Source organism: Embiotoca jacksoni, unplaced genomic scaffold, assembly GCF_022577435.1.
Source record: "Embiotoca jacksoni isolate LCO1_2020_lvr unplaced genomic scaffold, fEmbJac1.0.p SCAF_3, whole genome shotgun sequence".
NCBI lineage: Eukaryota > Metazoa > Chordata > Actinopteri > Embiotocidae > Embiotoca > Embiotoca jacksoni.
The window spans coordinates 4,173,520-4,189,753 of record NW_027185381.1 but is presented as its reverse complement, the minus strand read 5'-3'; the positions used below and the strand labels follow the sequence as shown (position 1 = coordinate 4,189,753).

Here is a 16,234-nt window from a genome sequence, read left to right as displayed (position 1 = left end):
TATTGATGCTACTAACAATCGTTTGTCTTCGTAGCCTGATGCAAACTTATTTCTGTGCCCTAGAACTTTATTTTTCTCCAAAAACTATTTCCACCTGTTTGTATATTAATCCGCCACTGAAAATAGTCCGCAGCAAACGCCTTATTACCTCCCGTTTGCGTAGCGTTTGCAAAAATTAAAGTGGTCAGTATTTTTTGGTAATTGATCTTTTATTTATACCCCTTTGTTTACATATTTATGCCTACATTTGGACTATAATGTTGTCATGTATACCATGCATTGGGAATGTCAGCGGAAGGATTATTTGTTGGGGAGTATTCTCACCCCCGAAAAAAAAAACGAAGCCATAAGCAACTTCCTGGTTTTCGCATTACGTGATGACGCCACGACGTAACGACTCACACAACCGCATTGTTGTGGGGGAAGAGAAGCTCTGGCAGTCGCTGAGCTCCTGCCACTTCCAACTGCTTTTCCACAGTCCTCACGATCGTCTGTTCATCCCTATGTGCGAGAACTGAAACCGGCTCCGTCGCCCTGGATACCCGTCGGTCGCGGTCAGGTTTTACTCGGTTCAGCGCGAGTCGCGGCCGCCGTTGGACGAGCGGACTGGATGTGGATTTAACTGCCGCTCCGCTCTGCAGGCCGCACCGCCATTGCTGCTGTTTTTATAAGCTGAATTCGTGAAAATACCGAGGTAAGTTTCGCTTCGCTCTCTCCTCACCTCTTACACATTCAACTCCTGCAGCCTCGACAGGTTAAAACTCAAAAGTACCCGTGCTGCTCTGAGGAAAAGCCAACTTTTTTAATTGAGGTAGTTTCTTGTTGTGCTGGTCGCCATATTTCCTCCCCCCTCCTCCAGGTAGTGGAGTGCTAGCAGGCTAACGTTAGCTAGGGTTGTGGACGGAGTGTCCTCCTGCGGTTAACCAGCGGGCAGGGAGGTCGCCACCTGTTTGGTGGGCACCTCCGGCTCGTCTTTTCTCGCAACATGCCCGTGTTCAGTTGGTAACGTCAAAGCAGGTTCGACTAAATCCAGAAAGGACCGTTATAGTTCGGTTCCTCCGAGCTGACGTTAGAGGTGGCTAGCAGACAGTTCAGCTCCCAGAGCCTGAAGCTGCTGCTGGTGTTTGGCCGATGTCATCCAGCAACAAACCGGCTCTGGGTGGCTTTGAGTCCGGCTCGCTGAGCCGATCGGAGGCTCGCTGGAGTCGTTGCGGAGGCTCGCTGCTCCCCCGTACATGTCTTTCATTCATCCAGTGGACGTCATGTTTCCGCCCCCCTGGACTGGTTCAGCAGCGTGTCGGTCTGACACGATTAAAGGTGCACAAACACACGAGTGGAAAGCTGCTCTCTGAACTTCATGTGTCCTTGTCGAAGCCCTGCGAGGACACACGTGTGCTGAATGCTTGGGAGTTTCAGATCAGGGGGTTGTTAGCGTTTTGTTTTCAGAATCAGAACCAGCTTTATGGGCCAGGTATGTTTACACATACGAGGAGGAGCTCGACTCCGGCTGTAGCTTCTCTCTCTGTGCAAAAAAACAGACAGACATAAATACACATTCAGAACAAATAGACATATATACAGCTAAGAAACAAGATATATCAATATATGCACCTCAGCCATGGTGCTGATGCGGTTGGGTGTCGTGCAAAACGTCCAGTGATGTTGAAGATGGTACGTGTTGAGCAGAGTGACGGCCTGCAGATAAATCAAAACTCTTTATAGCTACACGCATTGCACAATGTAAATGTACACGATAACATGTAAACAGAAGGTCTAACTCTTCAACTGTGGACATTCTTTGCCAGAAGGTATTTGCTGTGTTATGGACTGGACTGTTGGATAGACAGAGCTACAGTTTTTGAAGATACCGGCATCAACTCTGGGAACATTTTTTTATGGAAATTTCACTCTTTCCAGAGTCTTTTCTTAGGTTTTAAGTTAGTGTCACAGTCATTGTCAGAATTCATCAGATATTACCGGCGGCCCTCTATTATGCCTTTAACTATTCAATTCTTATATCTACATTGATGATTTAATTACTGATATCTGATAATCAAAAATTCTCATTGTGCAAATATTTTGTGAAAGTATCAATAGTCATTCCTACAATATTGTTACACTATAAAAATAGAGGTATTCGGTCAAATACTGTATATTGTGACATTCAGCTAAATGTAACGCTCAGGCAGTAGCCACACAACAAACACGGTTAACACCCAATATTACCTGGAGACAAACATCTTTATTTAACATAGATGCATTTAGCAGTTTGGCATCTTTTGTAATTGAAGAAAAATGATTTAAAAATGTTAATTGTTCCCGAATACAAGTGTTTAAAATAGCTTCGGTGTCCACAACTATTCCAGTTCACATTACCCGGCCGGAGTGTAGTCGGGACATTCGCACAGCATCAGCATCACCAAACGGATGTCGGAAAACATTTCTGTGGGCACCACATGTTACTTCGCTGTACCAGATGACAGACGCTGTATTTGTAATAAACTGTATGGATTTATGTTGCTAGTTGCCTAAAATAATTCATGCTCCGTTGTGTTACGAGCCTGGTGGTTAACCTTTTCGATGAATGAGATCATGTATTTTTTTTTCTCCCCCCCCTGTAGGAAAGTGTGTGGTGGTTTACCAGTCAGGTGTGCACACGTATGCATGTTGCTTATAAGCAGCTCGGAGAAATCCTTCACGCTTCTTTCAACGGGGCCTGTGGAACAATGTGAAACACGAACTACACAGATGCTGACATTCCTGTGTAAACAACTTAACTGCCCAACATCATCACTACAAGGCAGCATTGGGGGTTAAGGCTGCTAATCATTGGTTCAGTTAGATCCAAAATGTCCTGCTGGGTGTGTTAGTTGTTCCACAGGGCCAGTTGATGACATGAAAATCTAATGTCGTTCAGCAGTTGCTGCCACCACATTACATCTGCGTGTCGTTGACTCTTGTTGTTTAATTTCTATGGTTTTCAGGGTCCTCACAGCGTCAACATGAAGAAGAAATGTCGAAATCAGCGCCCGGCGGTGCTCAAGAGGGATTCTTCTCCGATCAAGCCGTCGCCCAACCGGGAGACGCTGACGTACGCGCAGGCTCAGCGAATAGTGGAGCTGGAGGTGGACGGCCGGGTGCACCGACTCAGCATCTACGACAAGCTGGACGTCATCTCCGACGATGACCCCACGGCGCAGGAGATCATGGAGTGTAACAGCAACAAGGAGAACAACGAGAAGCCCCAGCAGGTCCTGGTGCGCTCTGTGCGCCTCAAAAACAGCCAGCAGAAAAAGAACGCAGCACTTATAGCTTCGCACGCCGGCAGCGCCACCCACGGCAGCACCGGCGGCCTGCTGGAGCCGAAGGTTAGAACTGTTGAATACAATCTGCCGGTGGTGCCGAGACGGCCGGCGGCTTATTATAAATACACTGAGAGGACAGCGGAGGAGCTGGATGAGGAGGTGGAGTACGACATGGATGAGGAAGACTACGCCTGGCTGGATGTCATTAACGAGAAAAGGAAGAGCGAGGGTATCAGCCAGGTGTCGCACAACCTGTTTGAGTTCCTCATGGACCGCTTTGAGAAGGAGTCGTACTTGGCCACGCAGGGCCAGAGCGACCTGCGGTCGCTGGTGGACGAGGACGCCGTCTGCTGCATCTGCATGGACGGAGACGGAGCCGACAGCAACGTCATCCTCTTTTGCGACTCCTGCAACATCGCCGTGCACCAGGAGTGCTACGGCGTGCCTTACATCCCCGAGGGCCAGTGGCTGTGCCGCCACTGCCTGCAGTGTCCGTCGCGGCCGGCCGAGTGCGTCTTCTGCCCCAACCGAGGAGGAGCCCTGAAGAAGACGGACGACGACCGCTGGGGCCACGTGGCGTGCGCTCTGTGGGTGCCCGAGGTCGGCTTCTCGGACACGGTTTTCATCGAGCCCATCGACGGCGTCCGCAACATCCCGCCCGCTCGCTGGAAGCTCACCTGCTACCTGTGTAAGGAGAAAGGTGCCGGAGCGTGCATCCAATGCGACAAGATCAACTGTTACACCGCCTTCCACGTCAGCTGCGCCCAGAAGGCCGGCCTCTACATGAGGATGGAGCCGGTCAAAGAGGTGACTGCGTCCGGAGCCGCCAACTTCTCTGTGAAGAAGACGGCCTACTGCTGCAGCCACACGCCTAAAGGCTGCGACCGCCCGCCGCTCAACATCTACGAGGAGCCGCATCCCAAAAACGGAGCGTGCCACAAGAGGGCCGACAAGAGGGAGAAAGCCCAAACCAAGGGATGGCAGAAGAAAAAGAGCAGGAGAGCAGAGCCTGAACCGGAACCAGAACCAGAGACCCCAAACAACTCTGGGCCCAGTATCACTGCATCAAGGTAAGCTGGCCACCAACACTCATGATATCCATAATTACGTCCGCTTCTGTCTTTCTTCAATTTGAACTTAAACTCTTTGTAACTCCTGATTTTAGAAGTGTAGTTTCTGAGGTTGTCAACTGAAAAATAAAGAAAAAAATAACCACAATGGAATCCTGGAAATAGCTAATATTGAAGGCGCGACACACAATAAGGATTTTTATCAACAACAGAAGATCCACTCATCACGTCAAGTTTTTGCTGTTTTGTTTTGTCACTGTTTCACATTAAATCTATCAGTAAGAATGATGTTCGTCCGTGATGTTAACATGCAAGATGTTAATATGTAAGATCCCGGAACAAGGTGACATCACAACAAAGGAGTCTGATGATGTACAGATTACAACCTGTTACGGACATAAAGACGCAGACTAGAAAACGTGAAGCTTTAGAACGAAGATTACATGAATTCATTTGCTAATATCTCCCTCTCCTTCTTATTTTTATTTTTTTTATTTTTATGCGGATCAGTTTCGACACCATCCTGAACCAGGTGTCGGTTCAGAGGAAGCGTCAGTTCGTCGAGCGGGTGCTGAGCTACTGGGTGCTGAAGAGGCAGTCGAGGAACAACGTGCCGCTGATCCGCCGGTTACAGGCCAACCCGCAGCCGCCCAAAGCCAAGCAGATGGTCAGTGCTGCGAACACGCGTAGCCTCGAGACCGCAGAGCGTCGCCCCTTTGGCGTGGTTCTCGTTACCGAACGGAAGCTTGTGTTTCCCTCGCAGGACCGCAAGGAGACCAACCAGGCGCTGAAAGAGCAGCTGAAGGAGTGGCACCGCCTCCGCCACGACCTGGAGCGAGCCCGCCTGCTGCTGGAGCTCATCAGGAAACGAGAGAAGCTGAAAAGGGAGGAGGTAGAGTTCTTTCAATATTTACTACTTCTCCTAAAGCTGCAACGTTTCACATGAAACCTGTAAATAAATTGCATCAGGTTTCCTGTCTGGACATGTGGTATATACGGAGGGGGGGGAGGGGTTCATATGGGGGTGCAGCTTCTGTGTTACACTTTAATGGCTTGATCAGTAGCTTCCTTTGCTGCTTTTGGTAGGTGCAGGCAGGGTACGTATAAAAATAAAATGCGGATTATTTTGGTCCGATTTTTAGCAGTTTGGGGTTGATCGCGCCTTGCTGCTGCAAGTTGTCTGAAATGTCTTCTCCTTTCAGATGAAGCTACAGCAGTCGATGCTGGAGGTCCAGCTGACCCCCTTCAACATCCTGCTGAGAGCTGTGCTCAGTCAGCTGCAAGAGAAGGACCAGTACAGCATCTTCGCGCAGCCCGTCAACATCAAGGAGGTCTGCAAGCATCTGTTCGTTCGATGGCAATTTAAGCCGTCGGAGCCCTGGGTTTATTTTCAGGGTCATTTCACTACCATCCTTTCATCTCGGTCATAGTCGGTGCAAACCATTCATGCTATATCTCGTGGGTGTTTTTTCAGGACAGTCCAGGCTAACCAGATCTTTCATTATTTTAATTTGAAAATACTTTGAGTTTGTTGTGTTTACAGCCTTTATATCAAGGGAAAAAAAAGCATTGTTGTCTTGATGGAATTGTTCTGTTTTTAACTGTTATTATTTTTTTGTTTTCATTCAAAAAGGGATGTAATGTTGTTGGAGACAGTACAGAGGTCAGCTGTGATTTCAAAGTTGGTTTAGCTAATCACGCTTTGACGTACAGAGAAACGCTAAGTATCATCAGAAGTTCTGCTGTTTATTTTTGTCATGCAGTATGTTGAGAAGGGATCAAGGCTTTTGGAATTATTCAGTTAAGAGTAGCGACGGTGCCAGACGAGGCACCGACAATCTGCATCTCTCCGTGCTGAATACTCGCTGCACTATTCAACTCTTTACTGAACAGTCCCTGAACCACAAACAGAAACATATAAATACCTCCGTGCTGTAAAGGAACTAGAATGATGAGCATCTGTTTTCTGACATTTCTACCATATCTCACAGCCCTCGTCACGTCAATAACGAAATCAAAACTCTTCCCAAACCATCCACAAACCTCTGATGCGTCTCCTCTGTCCCCCTGCAGGTCCCCGACTACCTGGACCACATCAAGAACCCGATGGACTTCTCCACCATGAGGAAATGCATCGACGCTCACAGCTACAGGAGCCTGGAGGAGTTCGAGGCCGACTTCGACCTCATGATTGCCAACTGCCTGTCGTACAACGCCAAGGACACGTTCTTCTACAAGGCGGCTCAGCGGATGCAGGACCACGGAGGAGCCATCCTTCGCAGGGCCCGCAGAGAGGCCGAGAGGATCGGCTTGGACTTCCCCAGCGGGTTGCATCTTCCCCGTGCCCCGAAGGTGGAGACCCCTCCCCCTTTCTGCTGGGAGGACGGTAAGCGGATTGATGTTTAAGGAGCATTAAATCGATTCAAGAAAAAAAGACATTTCTCCGGTAAAATCTCCCAACACGATATTATTGTGATTATTTAAAAAAAAAATTTTTTTAACTGTGGGTCTGAAGCAGCTTTAACTTTTAAACTTTTGAAGTTTTACAAACACAAATTGCAACTAACGGATTCATCAAGACAACTGTCACACACTGAAAGTTGTTTAATTGTTACTCGATGTATTTCGTTTTTGACAACGATTGAATTGTTTTGTCGATCCGTAAGTGCTGGAGTGATGTCACAGCCTGTGACCGTCTGTCTTTCTCAGTGGACCGCCTCCTAAGCCCCACCTACCGTCAGCGGACCCCTCTGGAGGATCAGCTGAAGGAGCTCCTGGAGAAGTTGGACCTGAGCACGGCCATGAGGAGCAGTCCGTCCCGCAGCAAGAGGCTCAAACTGCTCAAGAAGACCATCATGGAAGTCCGCAGCGAGATGAGTCTAAAGAAGTCCCTCCCACCGTCGCCGCCCTCCGGCCTGGATCCCGGAGGCACCGAGGCGGAGGAGAAACCACCACCTGGACCCCCATCGAAACCCTGCACGCCACCGGAGGACAAGTCTTTACCTCCGCCAACATTAGAGCTTTTAACCTCGCCGTCCCAGCTCGACACCTCGCCCAGCGACCTGGAGCCGCCCTCTCTAAACCCCGTCAAACCCTTTTTGGACCAGACTCCCATGGAGCTCGACGACAGCACCAACACATCTACCTCAGAGTCCCCGGACACCCCCAACGGGCACATCCCGCACTCGCTGCTTCCCAACGGCGACGTCCACACGGACGCCTCCGGCGCCTGCAACCGGCGGTCGAACGTCCTCTTCCGCAAGTCCAAGAGCGCCAGCCCGCAGAAACCTCCCAAGAACCAAGAGTCTTCTGCGTCACCGCCGCCGCTGGGCGCTAAAACCTTCCTGTCGGTGGTGATTCCTCGATTGGAGACGCTCCTCCTGCCGAAGAAAAGGACCCGCAGCAGCAGCGCTGACGGTGAGGAGGACGAGGAGTCACCCATCAAACGCCTCGGCACGGGTAACAGAAATCAGCCGTCAGCGTTCACTTCCAACCTAAATCACCCCGGCGACAAAACATACTCTTTTGCTGTTGTTGTTGCTGTTGCTGTTTACCTGCAGTGACAAACTTCCTGTATTTTTTTCCTCCTCAGGAATAGCGAATGGTTTTGTGGTGGAGGAGGAGGCGGTCTCACCGTCTCCCCGCCTGCTGGAGCCTCGCCGTCGCTGCGCCTCAGAGTCGAGCATCTCCTCGAGCGGGAGCATCCTCTGTGGCACGAGGTGAGTTCATGAAGAGAATAATACAGACCCCCACACCCTCCCCCAATCAATGGTCAGTAATCAAAGGAGAGTTACAAGTTTTTGACACACACACACACACACACACACACACACACACACACACACACAAAAACAAACACAAACACGAGTGTATCTTGAAAACATTATCCTCATTCAGCTTTCCTCTTTTGTCTTTCAGCACCGTCATCGTATCGAAAAGCGGCAAAGGGCGACCGGCGGCGGCTCGACGAAGCACTGTGGATGACAAAAGCACTCTGGTGACCTGCATCGAGAACGGAGAGTTACCCAAAGCTGCCAAGATCCCCTCAGGTGAGCAAATCTGAGTCATCAGCGAGTTTCTGATGAGTGTGCATGAAACGGCATGGCAGCTCTCACCTCTGTCTCCTGAAGACATTTAATAAATCTATTTTCAGTCCTACTAATACTCTTCATGTGCCAGCATGCATCTGCTGTTTTTTTTTTTTTTTTTTTTTTTTGATTTCCTGCTTACCTGTTACATGCCTACTTTTTCTACTGACCCACCTTTGTGACAATGAGAGAAGTTGTAGTTTTAGTTGTTAAAAGTCCTTAAAAAGGAACCCTTGAAATGGGAATTTACAGAACCAGCAACTCGTCAGTTATGGACCAAACAGGTTAAACTGAGGCTCAGGGACTCGAGGATCCTGAAATGAAGTCCGCAGTGACTCGAACTGCAGGTTCAGTCTCGAATGAAGGAAGAAAACCAAAACGACAAACCTCTGATGAACGATGTGGAAGTGAAGTGAAGGCCGTTATTTTTTTCTGTGGGTTCAGATTGAATTCTAGGTTTATACCAAGGCCGCAAACAATATCCAATCAGCGACTTTGAAGTTCAGCTGATGGTGATTATCTTTTTGTTTTACTTATTTAATGGCACTATTAATTGTTATTGACAACATTACTTCAAGTGAGCAGTGCATTCGTATGATACCGGCCTTGTGCGTGTGTGTACGTGTGTGTGTGCGTGTGTGTCTCACCGTTTGGACCGGTTTGTGTTTAATGTTTATTTATTTAGATCCATGAAAAAATAGTATCAGGAATGACATGATTATTTGGGTGTTCAACATAACATTTTTCAGAGTTTTAATTCAATTCAATTTTATTTATATAGCCCCAAATCACAAGACTCTGCCTTGACCGGTTGGGGTGAGAGGAGAGCAGAGAGAGAAAAGGACAGCATAGAGATCCAACACATGAAATGTTGGTGGGGCCGACAATCACAGGGCAGAGACGTGCAGCTCCATGGCGGGACATCTGCAAAAGAAAGAACAGAAACTACGCGAGCAAGGGAACTGAATGGAGACAACAGACAATAAGAGGAAACTATGGGAGAGAAAAAGCATAAAGTTAATGAGATGTGATGGTGAGATATGACTAATAGAGAGTGAAAGAGTGAGAGGAAAGAAGCTCAGGGCATCACGAGGTCCCCCAGCAGCCTCGGCCTATAACAGCATTACTGCAGGATGGTTCAGGTTCACCTGAGCCAGCCCTAACTATAGGCTTTATCAAAAAGGAAGGTTTTGAGTCTAATCTTAAAGTTAGAGAGGGTTCTGCCCCTCGAACACAAACTGGGAGCTGGTTGGTTCCACAGGAGAGGAGCCTGAAAACTGAAGCTCCGCCTCCCATTCTACTTCTGTAAACTCTAGGAACCACAAGTAGACCAGCGTACTGAGAGAGAAGTGCTCTGCTAGGATTATATGGTTCTATAAGATCTCTGAGATATGATGGAGCCTGGTCATGTAGAGCTTTGTAAGTCATCAAGAGAATTTTAAATTCTATTCTTGATTTCACAGGAAGCCAGTGAAGAGAAGCTAAAACTGGAGAAATATGATCTCTCTTGCTAAATCCCGTCAGTACTCTTGCTGCAGCATTTTGGATCAGCTGCAAGGTTTTTAATGAGTAATTTAGACATCCTAACAACAAGGAATTACAATAATCCAACCTGGAAGTAACAAATGCATAAATTAGCTTTCCTGCGTCACGCTGAGGAAGGATTTTCCTGATTTTATTAATATTACATAGATGAAAGAAGGCAGTTCTGGAGATTTGCTTTATATGGTGGCTAAAGGACAAATACTTGCCCCTCGTATATTTTTACTTGCCCACCAGCTAAAAACGTAATAATTACATAATTTTCCTGATTTATTATACACAATTATTTGAATTAATTAACTTGAAAAGAGGGAAATAAGGTAATGTAAGATTTCCTGAAGGTAAAACGGGGGTATGAAGAGCAGGTCTGTCGGTGTGCTTACAATAAGGTTGCTCCTTCAGTCTGTCTCGACACATTTCAGGGCACTGAAGCTCGTCTTGGCAGGAAATCACCAGCAAACTGTACAAGCATATATGTTGTTTATTTTTTTTTTTAAACCCAGGATTAATGTTGCTTCTCGAGAAGTAGAAAGCCTCTTCTTTCTTCCTGCAACCGTGTGTCTTTCTGTAGTGGACATGTTTTTGGAGAACAGACATCTCATTTTCAATCATCCTCCCAACGTGTATTGTTTTATTAAAAAAACAATGACATAATCTAAAAAACATGCTCACATTAAAGACTCTGATTGGCCGTCCACTCAAGTTGCCCTGCGTGAAGTTGTACCGGGCCATCGGTTACGTTGACAGTTAAACATAATCTAAGCAAACATGTAGCTACGCATAAAACAAGGTCCATTACCAGTTAACGAATGTCCTGCAGGACCTCAATACGCTACAACCAAATATACAGAACGGCCCATTCTACAAATACAAAAAACCCCACATATTTCCTCATACGGATGTTATGAGTACAATACTTTGGCTCTGATCCGGGTCTTTTTTTAATTTGCTATCTGCTAATAGTTATTCGCACAGTTTAGAGAAGTATGTGACATGTTGGAATAACAGCGGAGGCTTTCTACTTTGCCACCCCGTATTATCCCTCAAAGTCCCTAATCAAATACGGATGTTCCTAATTCCAAAATCTGAGTTTTATCATCTTAAATTGCGGCTGTGTGCGTGTCCTCTCTGGCGTGCTTGGACGTGTGTTATCATCACCTCTTGTGTGCGTGGCCGTGTGTTCAGACTGGTTGTGTTCTCTGTTGCAGTGAATCCTTCATAACTTGCTTGTCGTTGTTCCTGTAGAGGTGTGGAAGCCCACCGCTGCTTCTCCATTTGTTCTGGAGCCTCTTAAACTAGTTTGGGCTAAATGTAGTGGATATCCCTCCTTCCCTGCCCTGGTGAGTGAGTGTTGGTGCCCTCTGTGTCTCATTACCCATCTGCCCCTCTGCCATTGTCCGTGCCGTAGCTTGTGATTTGTGCTCGTAGCCGTGCGGGAGCTTCCAGCTGGCCGATCGTGGGACTGGTTGGTGTGTGTGTGTGTGTGTGTGTGTGTGTGTGTGTGTGTGTGTGTGTGTGCGTGTGCGTGCGCGTGCGTGTAGAGTGGCCCGCTTCGCTCACAATGTGTTTTTTTTTGGGGCTCAACTTGGCCTTTGCATGCTTGTGTCTCTTGAGTGCGGGCTCCTTCTGTGCGGCCGGCGGCCAGGATATACTCCAGATGTTTTTTTGTTTTTTTTAGAAGGCTGCCTCACTCAGCGTCCACCCCTCTCTGTTTTTTTTTTTTTTTTTTTTTTTTTTTTTGTGGTCTTCACAGATCATGGAGCCCAGACTGCGGAGGACGGTGTCCCGGCACAACGGGGTGGAGCTTCCCCTGCCGCCGCCGGACGTTCTCAGAGTCGGAGAGCAGATGCAGTTCAGGTCCGCAGAGAAACTCTTCCTCGTCCACTTCTTCGACAACAGGCGCAGCTGGTGAGGAACTCACCAACTCTTCACTGATTACAGAGCTGCTGTTAGGACACAAAAAAAGGAGTAAATAAGGGTGTGAAATAATCCATGTATCACATTGGTCTGCTGTTAGGGAAGTTAAGTACATTTTCAAAACCTCAAACTTTAAAAAAAAAAAACAACGGTATTTTGTTTTAGTACAAGGAGAAAAACTTTGACCAAGAAACAGCTCATTCAAAACTGCGAGTGTACTGTAGGACTAAAGTGAGCAATACGTAGGCCAATAATAAAGGTTCAATATGTCAAATTAGGGGCATTTTATTGGCAGAAATAGAACCAAATATTTCTAATATGTTTGCAGCGGTATACTGTTACCTTTGTGGCTCATTATTGGGGAAGTGTGTGTGTGGGGATGGAGGGGGGGGGGGTCCGAAAACGCCTACTGTCAATCGTAGTCGTATTCAGGTGCTTTTGTATCTCTTTGTACTGGTTTGTATTTCCTTGTCGTAGTTTGACATGTCTTTGTAGTTTGCCAGGCGTTGGGTCCAAGTTAAACCGTGTAACTGAATTATCGTTACAAAGGCACAGTTAGTTGTAGGGAGTCGAATTTATTATTTTTTTGGACTTTTAAGAACATTAAAGCGGTATTCAAAAAAACCTGTATCTTGAATCTGTCAAAGGACGCTGGAAACATTTTCCAAAACATTCTTCCCTCTCCCTCTCCTCAGGCAATGGCTTCCTAGATCCAAGATGGCTCCCTTCGGGATCAACAAGATGCTCGATGAAATGAAGCTGACGGAGGCTCGTCAGACTTCAGTCAGAAAAACTGTGCAGCTCGCCTTCGACCGAGCCATAAACCACCTGAACCGTGTTAGCAGCAAACTGGAGGCGAGCCCCGGACTCGCTGTCACAGACTAAAAGCCCCCCCCCCCCCCCCCCCCCCCCCCAGCCCACCCCACCCCCATCACCACCTCAACAATCTTCCCATCATTCATTCCTCCTCTATCTTTTCAGCTTTTCTTTCGAACATAGTCCCTGGCAGAGGCACTCTCGTTTCTGTTTTTGTACGCACAACATACGCACCTCTCATGTTTACCATTTCCTGCCAACTGGAAACCCGGTCATTTTTCGTCACTTCCTCACACATAGGTCCCACCTGTCTGAAATACTGTAGCTTGTGATGGTCATCTTGTTTTGTCAAAAAGAGCTATGCAATAAAAACGACTCGGTTCTCGGGTGCAAAAAGTTGAAAGAAATGAAAAAAAAACAAACAAAAAAAAAAACATCTAACTTTGGCTGTGAGGACTAAAAAAAAAAAAAAAAATCGCAGGTGGAAACCTGTTGAATGTGTCGGTTTGACCTCTGACCTACTTAAATGTGCTGCAAGACTGCTGCAACAATCTCACTGCCATGAAATGTCCATCAGTGTGTGTGTGTGTGTGTGTGTGTGTGTGTGTGTGTGTGTGACGGCAGCAGTTCCTGTAAATATCCTGTACAAGGCCTGACACTAATTTATTCACTCCTTCAGTCTGTTTTGGTACACGGCGGTCTGGTATTTATACAGTCAGAGGTGATGATCCACGTCGTCTTTGTCACTGACGGTGTTGGTGTTTCTGCTGGTGCTATCTCTGCAGAGAGAAAAAACAAACATGCATACTGTATTGAACATTTTTATTTCAGCTTCTTTTGTACGGTTTTTGTAAGTTATTAAGTTCTCAACCTTCAAAGTTCTCTCGTCTTTGGCATTCATTTTTTTTTGTTTGCATATTTTTTCTTTTTCTTTATTTTTTTTTTTACCTGAATGTTTTTACTGGACTACTTTTTTGTTTTGTTTTGTTTGTACATATTTATATAAAATCTATATAGAGGCTCTCAAAGTTTAAAAATGCCTGAAGTGCATCATTCACACCAAAACCAAAAAAATCTGCTGCCCACAGGTTTCCCACTAATGTGTGTGTGTGTGTGTGTGTGTGTGTGTGCGTGCGTGCGTGTGTGCGTGTGTGTGTGTGCGCGTGCGAGAGAGAGAGCGTGCGTGCGTGCGTGTTTTTTTTTTTTTTTACAGTTCAGTTGTGTTTTTCAGGTTTTTGGCCTTTCTGTTTGTGTGCTATGATGAGTTCAAGTCCTCTGTAAAATGTCACAGAATCATCTTCTCCACCTGAACTGACTCACAGTCAGACGTAGGAGAGACGAGTATGTGCCTGTACTAATTTATTGTAAAGCTGAAAAGATGTATATGCATTACTTTATAGAGTATTGTAAAAAAAAAAAAAAAAAAAAAAAAAAAAAAAAATACTATGGGCACACTAGGAGCCACGTGTAGAGATCGCTCCTCTTCTGTTGTTTTTGTGTTGTTTTATTTTGTATTTTATTTTTGGGATTGATAGCATTAAATCTGAGAGGTGATAGCGTTTGATGTTTTATTTTGGCAGGGTAGCAATGGGTAGACTTCCTGGTTTTTTTTGGCCCCTCTGGATGTGGATGTTGTGTGTAAATAGATTTGGTACTTCAGCTGATTCTCTGGGAAAAACCACAGTTATAGCCAACGGGAGCGGAAACCACCCGACAGCAGGCCGGTGGGATTTTTATACTAAAACACTGAAAAATTAAAATATGTATTGAATCACTGAATCAACGTGTCCTGGCATTTATTATATTTATATATAATTTGATTTCACTTGTAATGTAATTTTTAATATGTTTATCTGTCATCCTGTATACATTTTTTTGTTTTTCCATTTTAATTGCATTGTTATTTTATTGTTTTTATTTTTGTGAGGGGATTTACTTTATTTGGTTTTTTTTATATTTATTTGATTTCTTTGTTTTTACCCATTTCCATTTTGGGTTTTCGTTTTTTTGGGGGGTATTTTTTGTTATTATAACATGATTTATGAATACACAGGCAAAATTGTGTCATACTTTTTAACTCTTATCAAGTAGAAAAGGGAAGTGAAATGAGCATGGGGAAAAGATCAAATTATTCTCCACTAAAACTACTCTTAAACAATAAAATAAACACTTTGCTTTGGACTGTTACGGACACGTTCCACACTAGAAATATTGTGATTATTAATTAAAATGACTGTTGTCAGATTAAATTAGTCTGTTCCCATGAATGCAGTTCAGGGATCATAAATCCTGTAAACTGAAGAGACTTTTATCGTTATGAAAATAAATAAAGAATGAATAAACCATAGAGTGCAAAAACAAATACACATTAAAAATGATACTCAACAAGAAGCTGATGTAGAAATGTCCTGCATCATATTAAGTGACCACGAGGTGGCGCTGTTGCTCTGTTGAACGTAGCTGAGGACACGCAAATGAAGTCCAAACACTGTTCAACATAGATAAAACTCAGACTTGTTTGTAGTACATGGTACTTTTTCAAGTATTTTTTGGCTGAAGCCTTTTATTTGGACAGCAAATAGCAAGTAGATGTAAAGAGACAGAGACTGACTGTCAACAAAGGTCCCAGTGGCTTCTGTCTACTAATTGTGGTGACTGTATTACCCTAAAACTAAAACATTCATCAACATTCTTCAATGGACTGAAATTAAAGTTTACATTATTCAAAATAATGCCTTTTGGTCAATGTGAACAATCTTCATTGTGGATACTCCAAAAGACAAATGGGGTATTTAAAAAGGAAGTAAAATGTCAGGTATTTAATTAGCTATGCTGTATTTTAGCCAATATTCAGTTACATTTTGGCAAAGTGACCACTTTAAAACCACTGAATTAGCTGTTTTGTCCACAAGCTGGATTGCTTGGATACGGAAGAAAGCTTTAAAATGCGATAATTCTCAGGCAAATGCTGGAGGCACAGAGAGGTTAATATTTCTATGATTTCCAAATATATAAATGTCATACCAACAGCTGCCAGATGCTGGCTCCAAACCATCCCTGCTTCCAATTGACTCTCATTTAAACTTCTAATAAATATGCTGGCGGTCATTTAGGAAGTTATTGCTCTGTAAATGTGATTTAAAGGTTTTGATGTCAACCATGTGGCCGCTGATTGACAGCTGAGATCAACAGTGGGCTCGCCTGCTGCCGTCCTGGCTGCTGGACTGGTTCTGTCTCTGAAGCTTCTGTTTGAAGAATAAACAGTCATTTTTCCTCCAGACACGCAGTTCTACTCTGTTTATAGTTCAGAAGCAACACTGACAACACCCTCACAGGCTGCTGTCACACAATGTTTTGGTGAAAATAATGTTTGCAATTCTAAAACATTGTCTCTCAGCAGAGTGTACCTAAAGTAGCTAACATGAGCTAACTTAAGTTGCAATACCACCGAGTGCCACTTGAGGTCGGCTCCAAAAAACCTCCAGTTCCACAGAAT

At 45.3% G+C, this 16,234-nt stretch overlaps 1 protein-coding gene across 2 annotated transcripts; it reads left to right on the top strand.

The window, feature by feature from the left end:
- The first annotated feature begins 249 nt into the window (after positions 1–249).
- Positions 250–14,517, top strand: LOC138205953 (bromodomain-containing protein 1-like). 2 transcript variants are annotated; one of them, XM_069162338.1, is made up of 12 exons: positions 250–694; positions 2,985–4,375; positions 4,886–5,042; positions 5,139–5,267; positions 5,578–5,706; positions 6,449–6,761; positions 7,085–7,834; positions 7,968–8,094; positions 8,294–8,424; positions 11,251–11,345; positions 11,759–11,913; positions 12,618–14,517. In XM_069162338.1, exons 2-12 carry the CDS (start codon positions 3,003–3,005, stop codon positions 12,805–12,807), a joined length of 3,549 nt encoding a protein of 1,182 aa, XP_069018439.1. In that variant the 5' UTR covers positions 250–694; positions 2,985–3,002; the 3' UTR covers positions 12,808–14,517. The 2 variants fall into 2 exon arrangements, with proteins under 2 accessions (XP_069018439.1, XP_069018440.1); XM_069162339.1 differs by lacking the exon at positions 11,251–11,345 and having other exon boundaries at positions 254–694; positions 12,618–12,729.
- Positions 14,518–16,234: the final 1,717 nt, after the last annotated feature.

Excerpts from the sequence above, each read along its gene's own strand:
- LOC138205953 (XM_069162338.1), top strand. The coding sequence starts at position 3,003 with ATGAAGAAGAAATGTCGAAATCAGCGCCCGGCGGTGCTCAAGAGGGAT. Across the intron at positions 5,043-5,138 it reads CGCCCAAAGCCAAGCAGATG|GACCGCAAGGAGACCAACCA; the intron begins GTCAGTGCTGCG and ends TTTCCCTCGCAG. Across the intron at positions 8,095-8,293 it reads AGCATCCTCTGTGGCACGAG|CACCGTCATCGTATCGAAAA; the intron begins GTGAGTTCATGA and ends TTTGTCTTTCAG.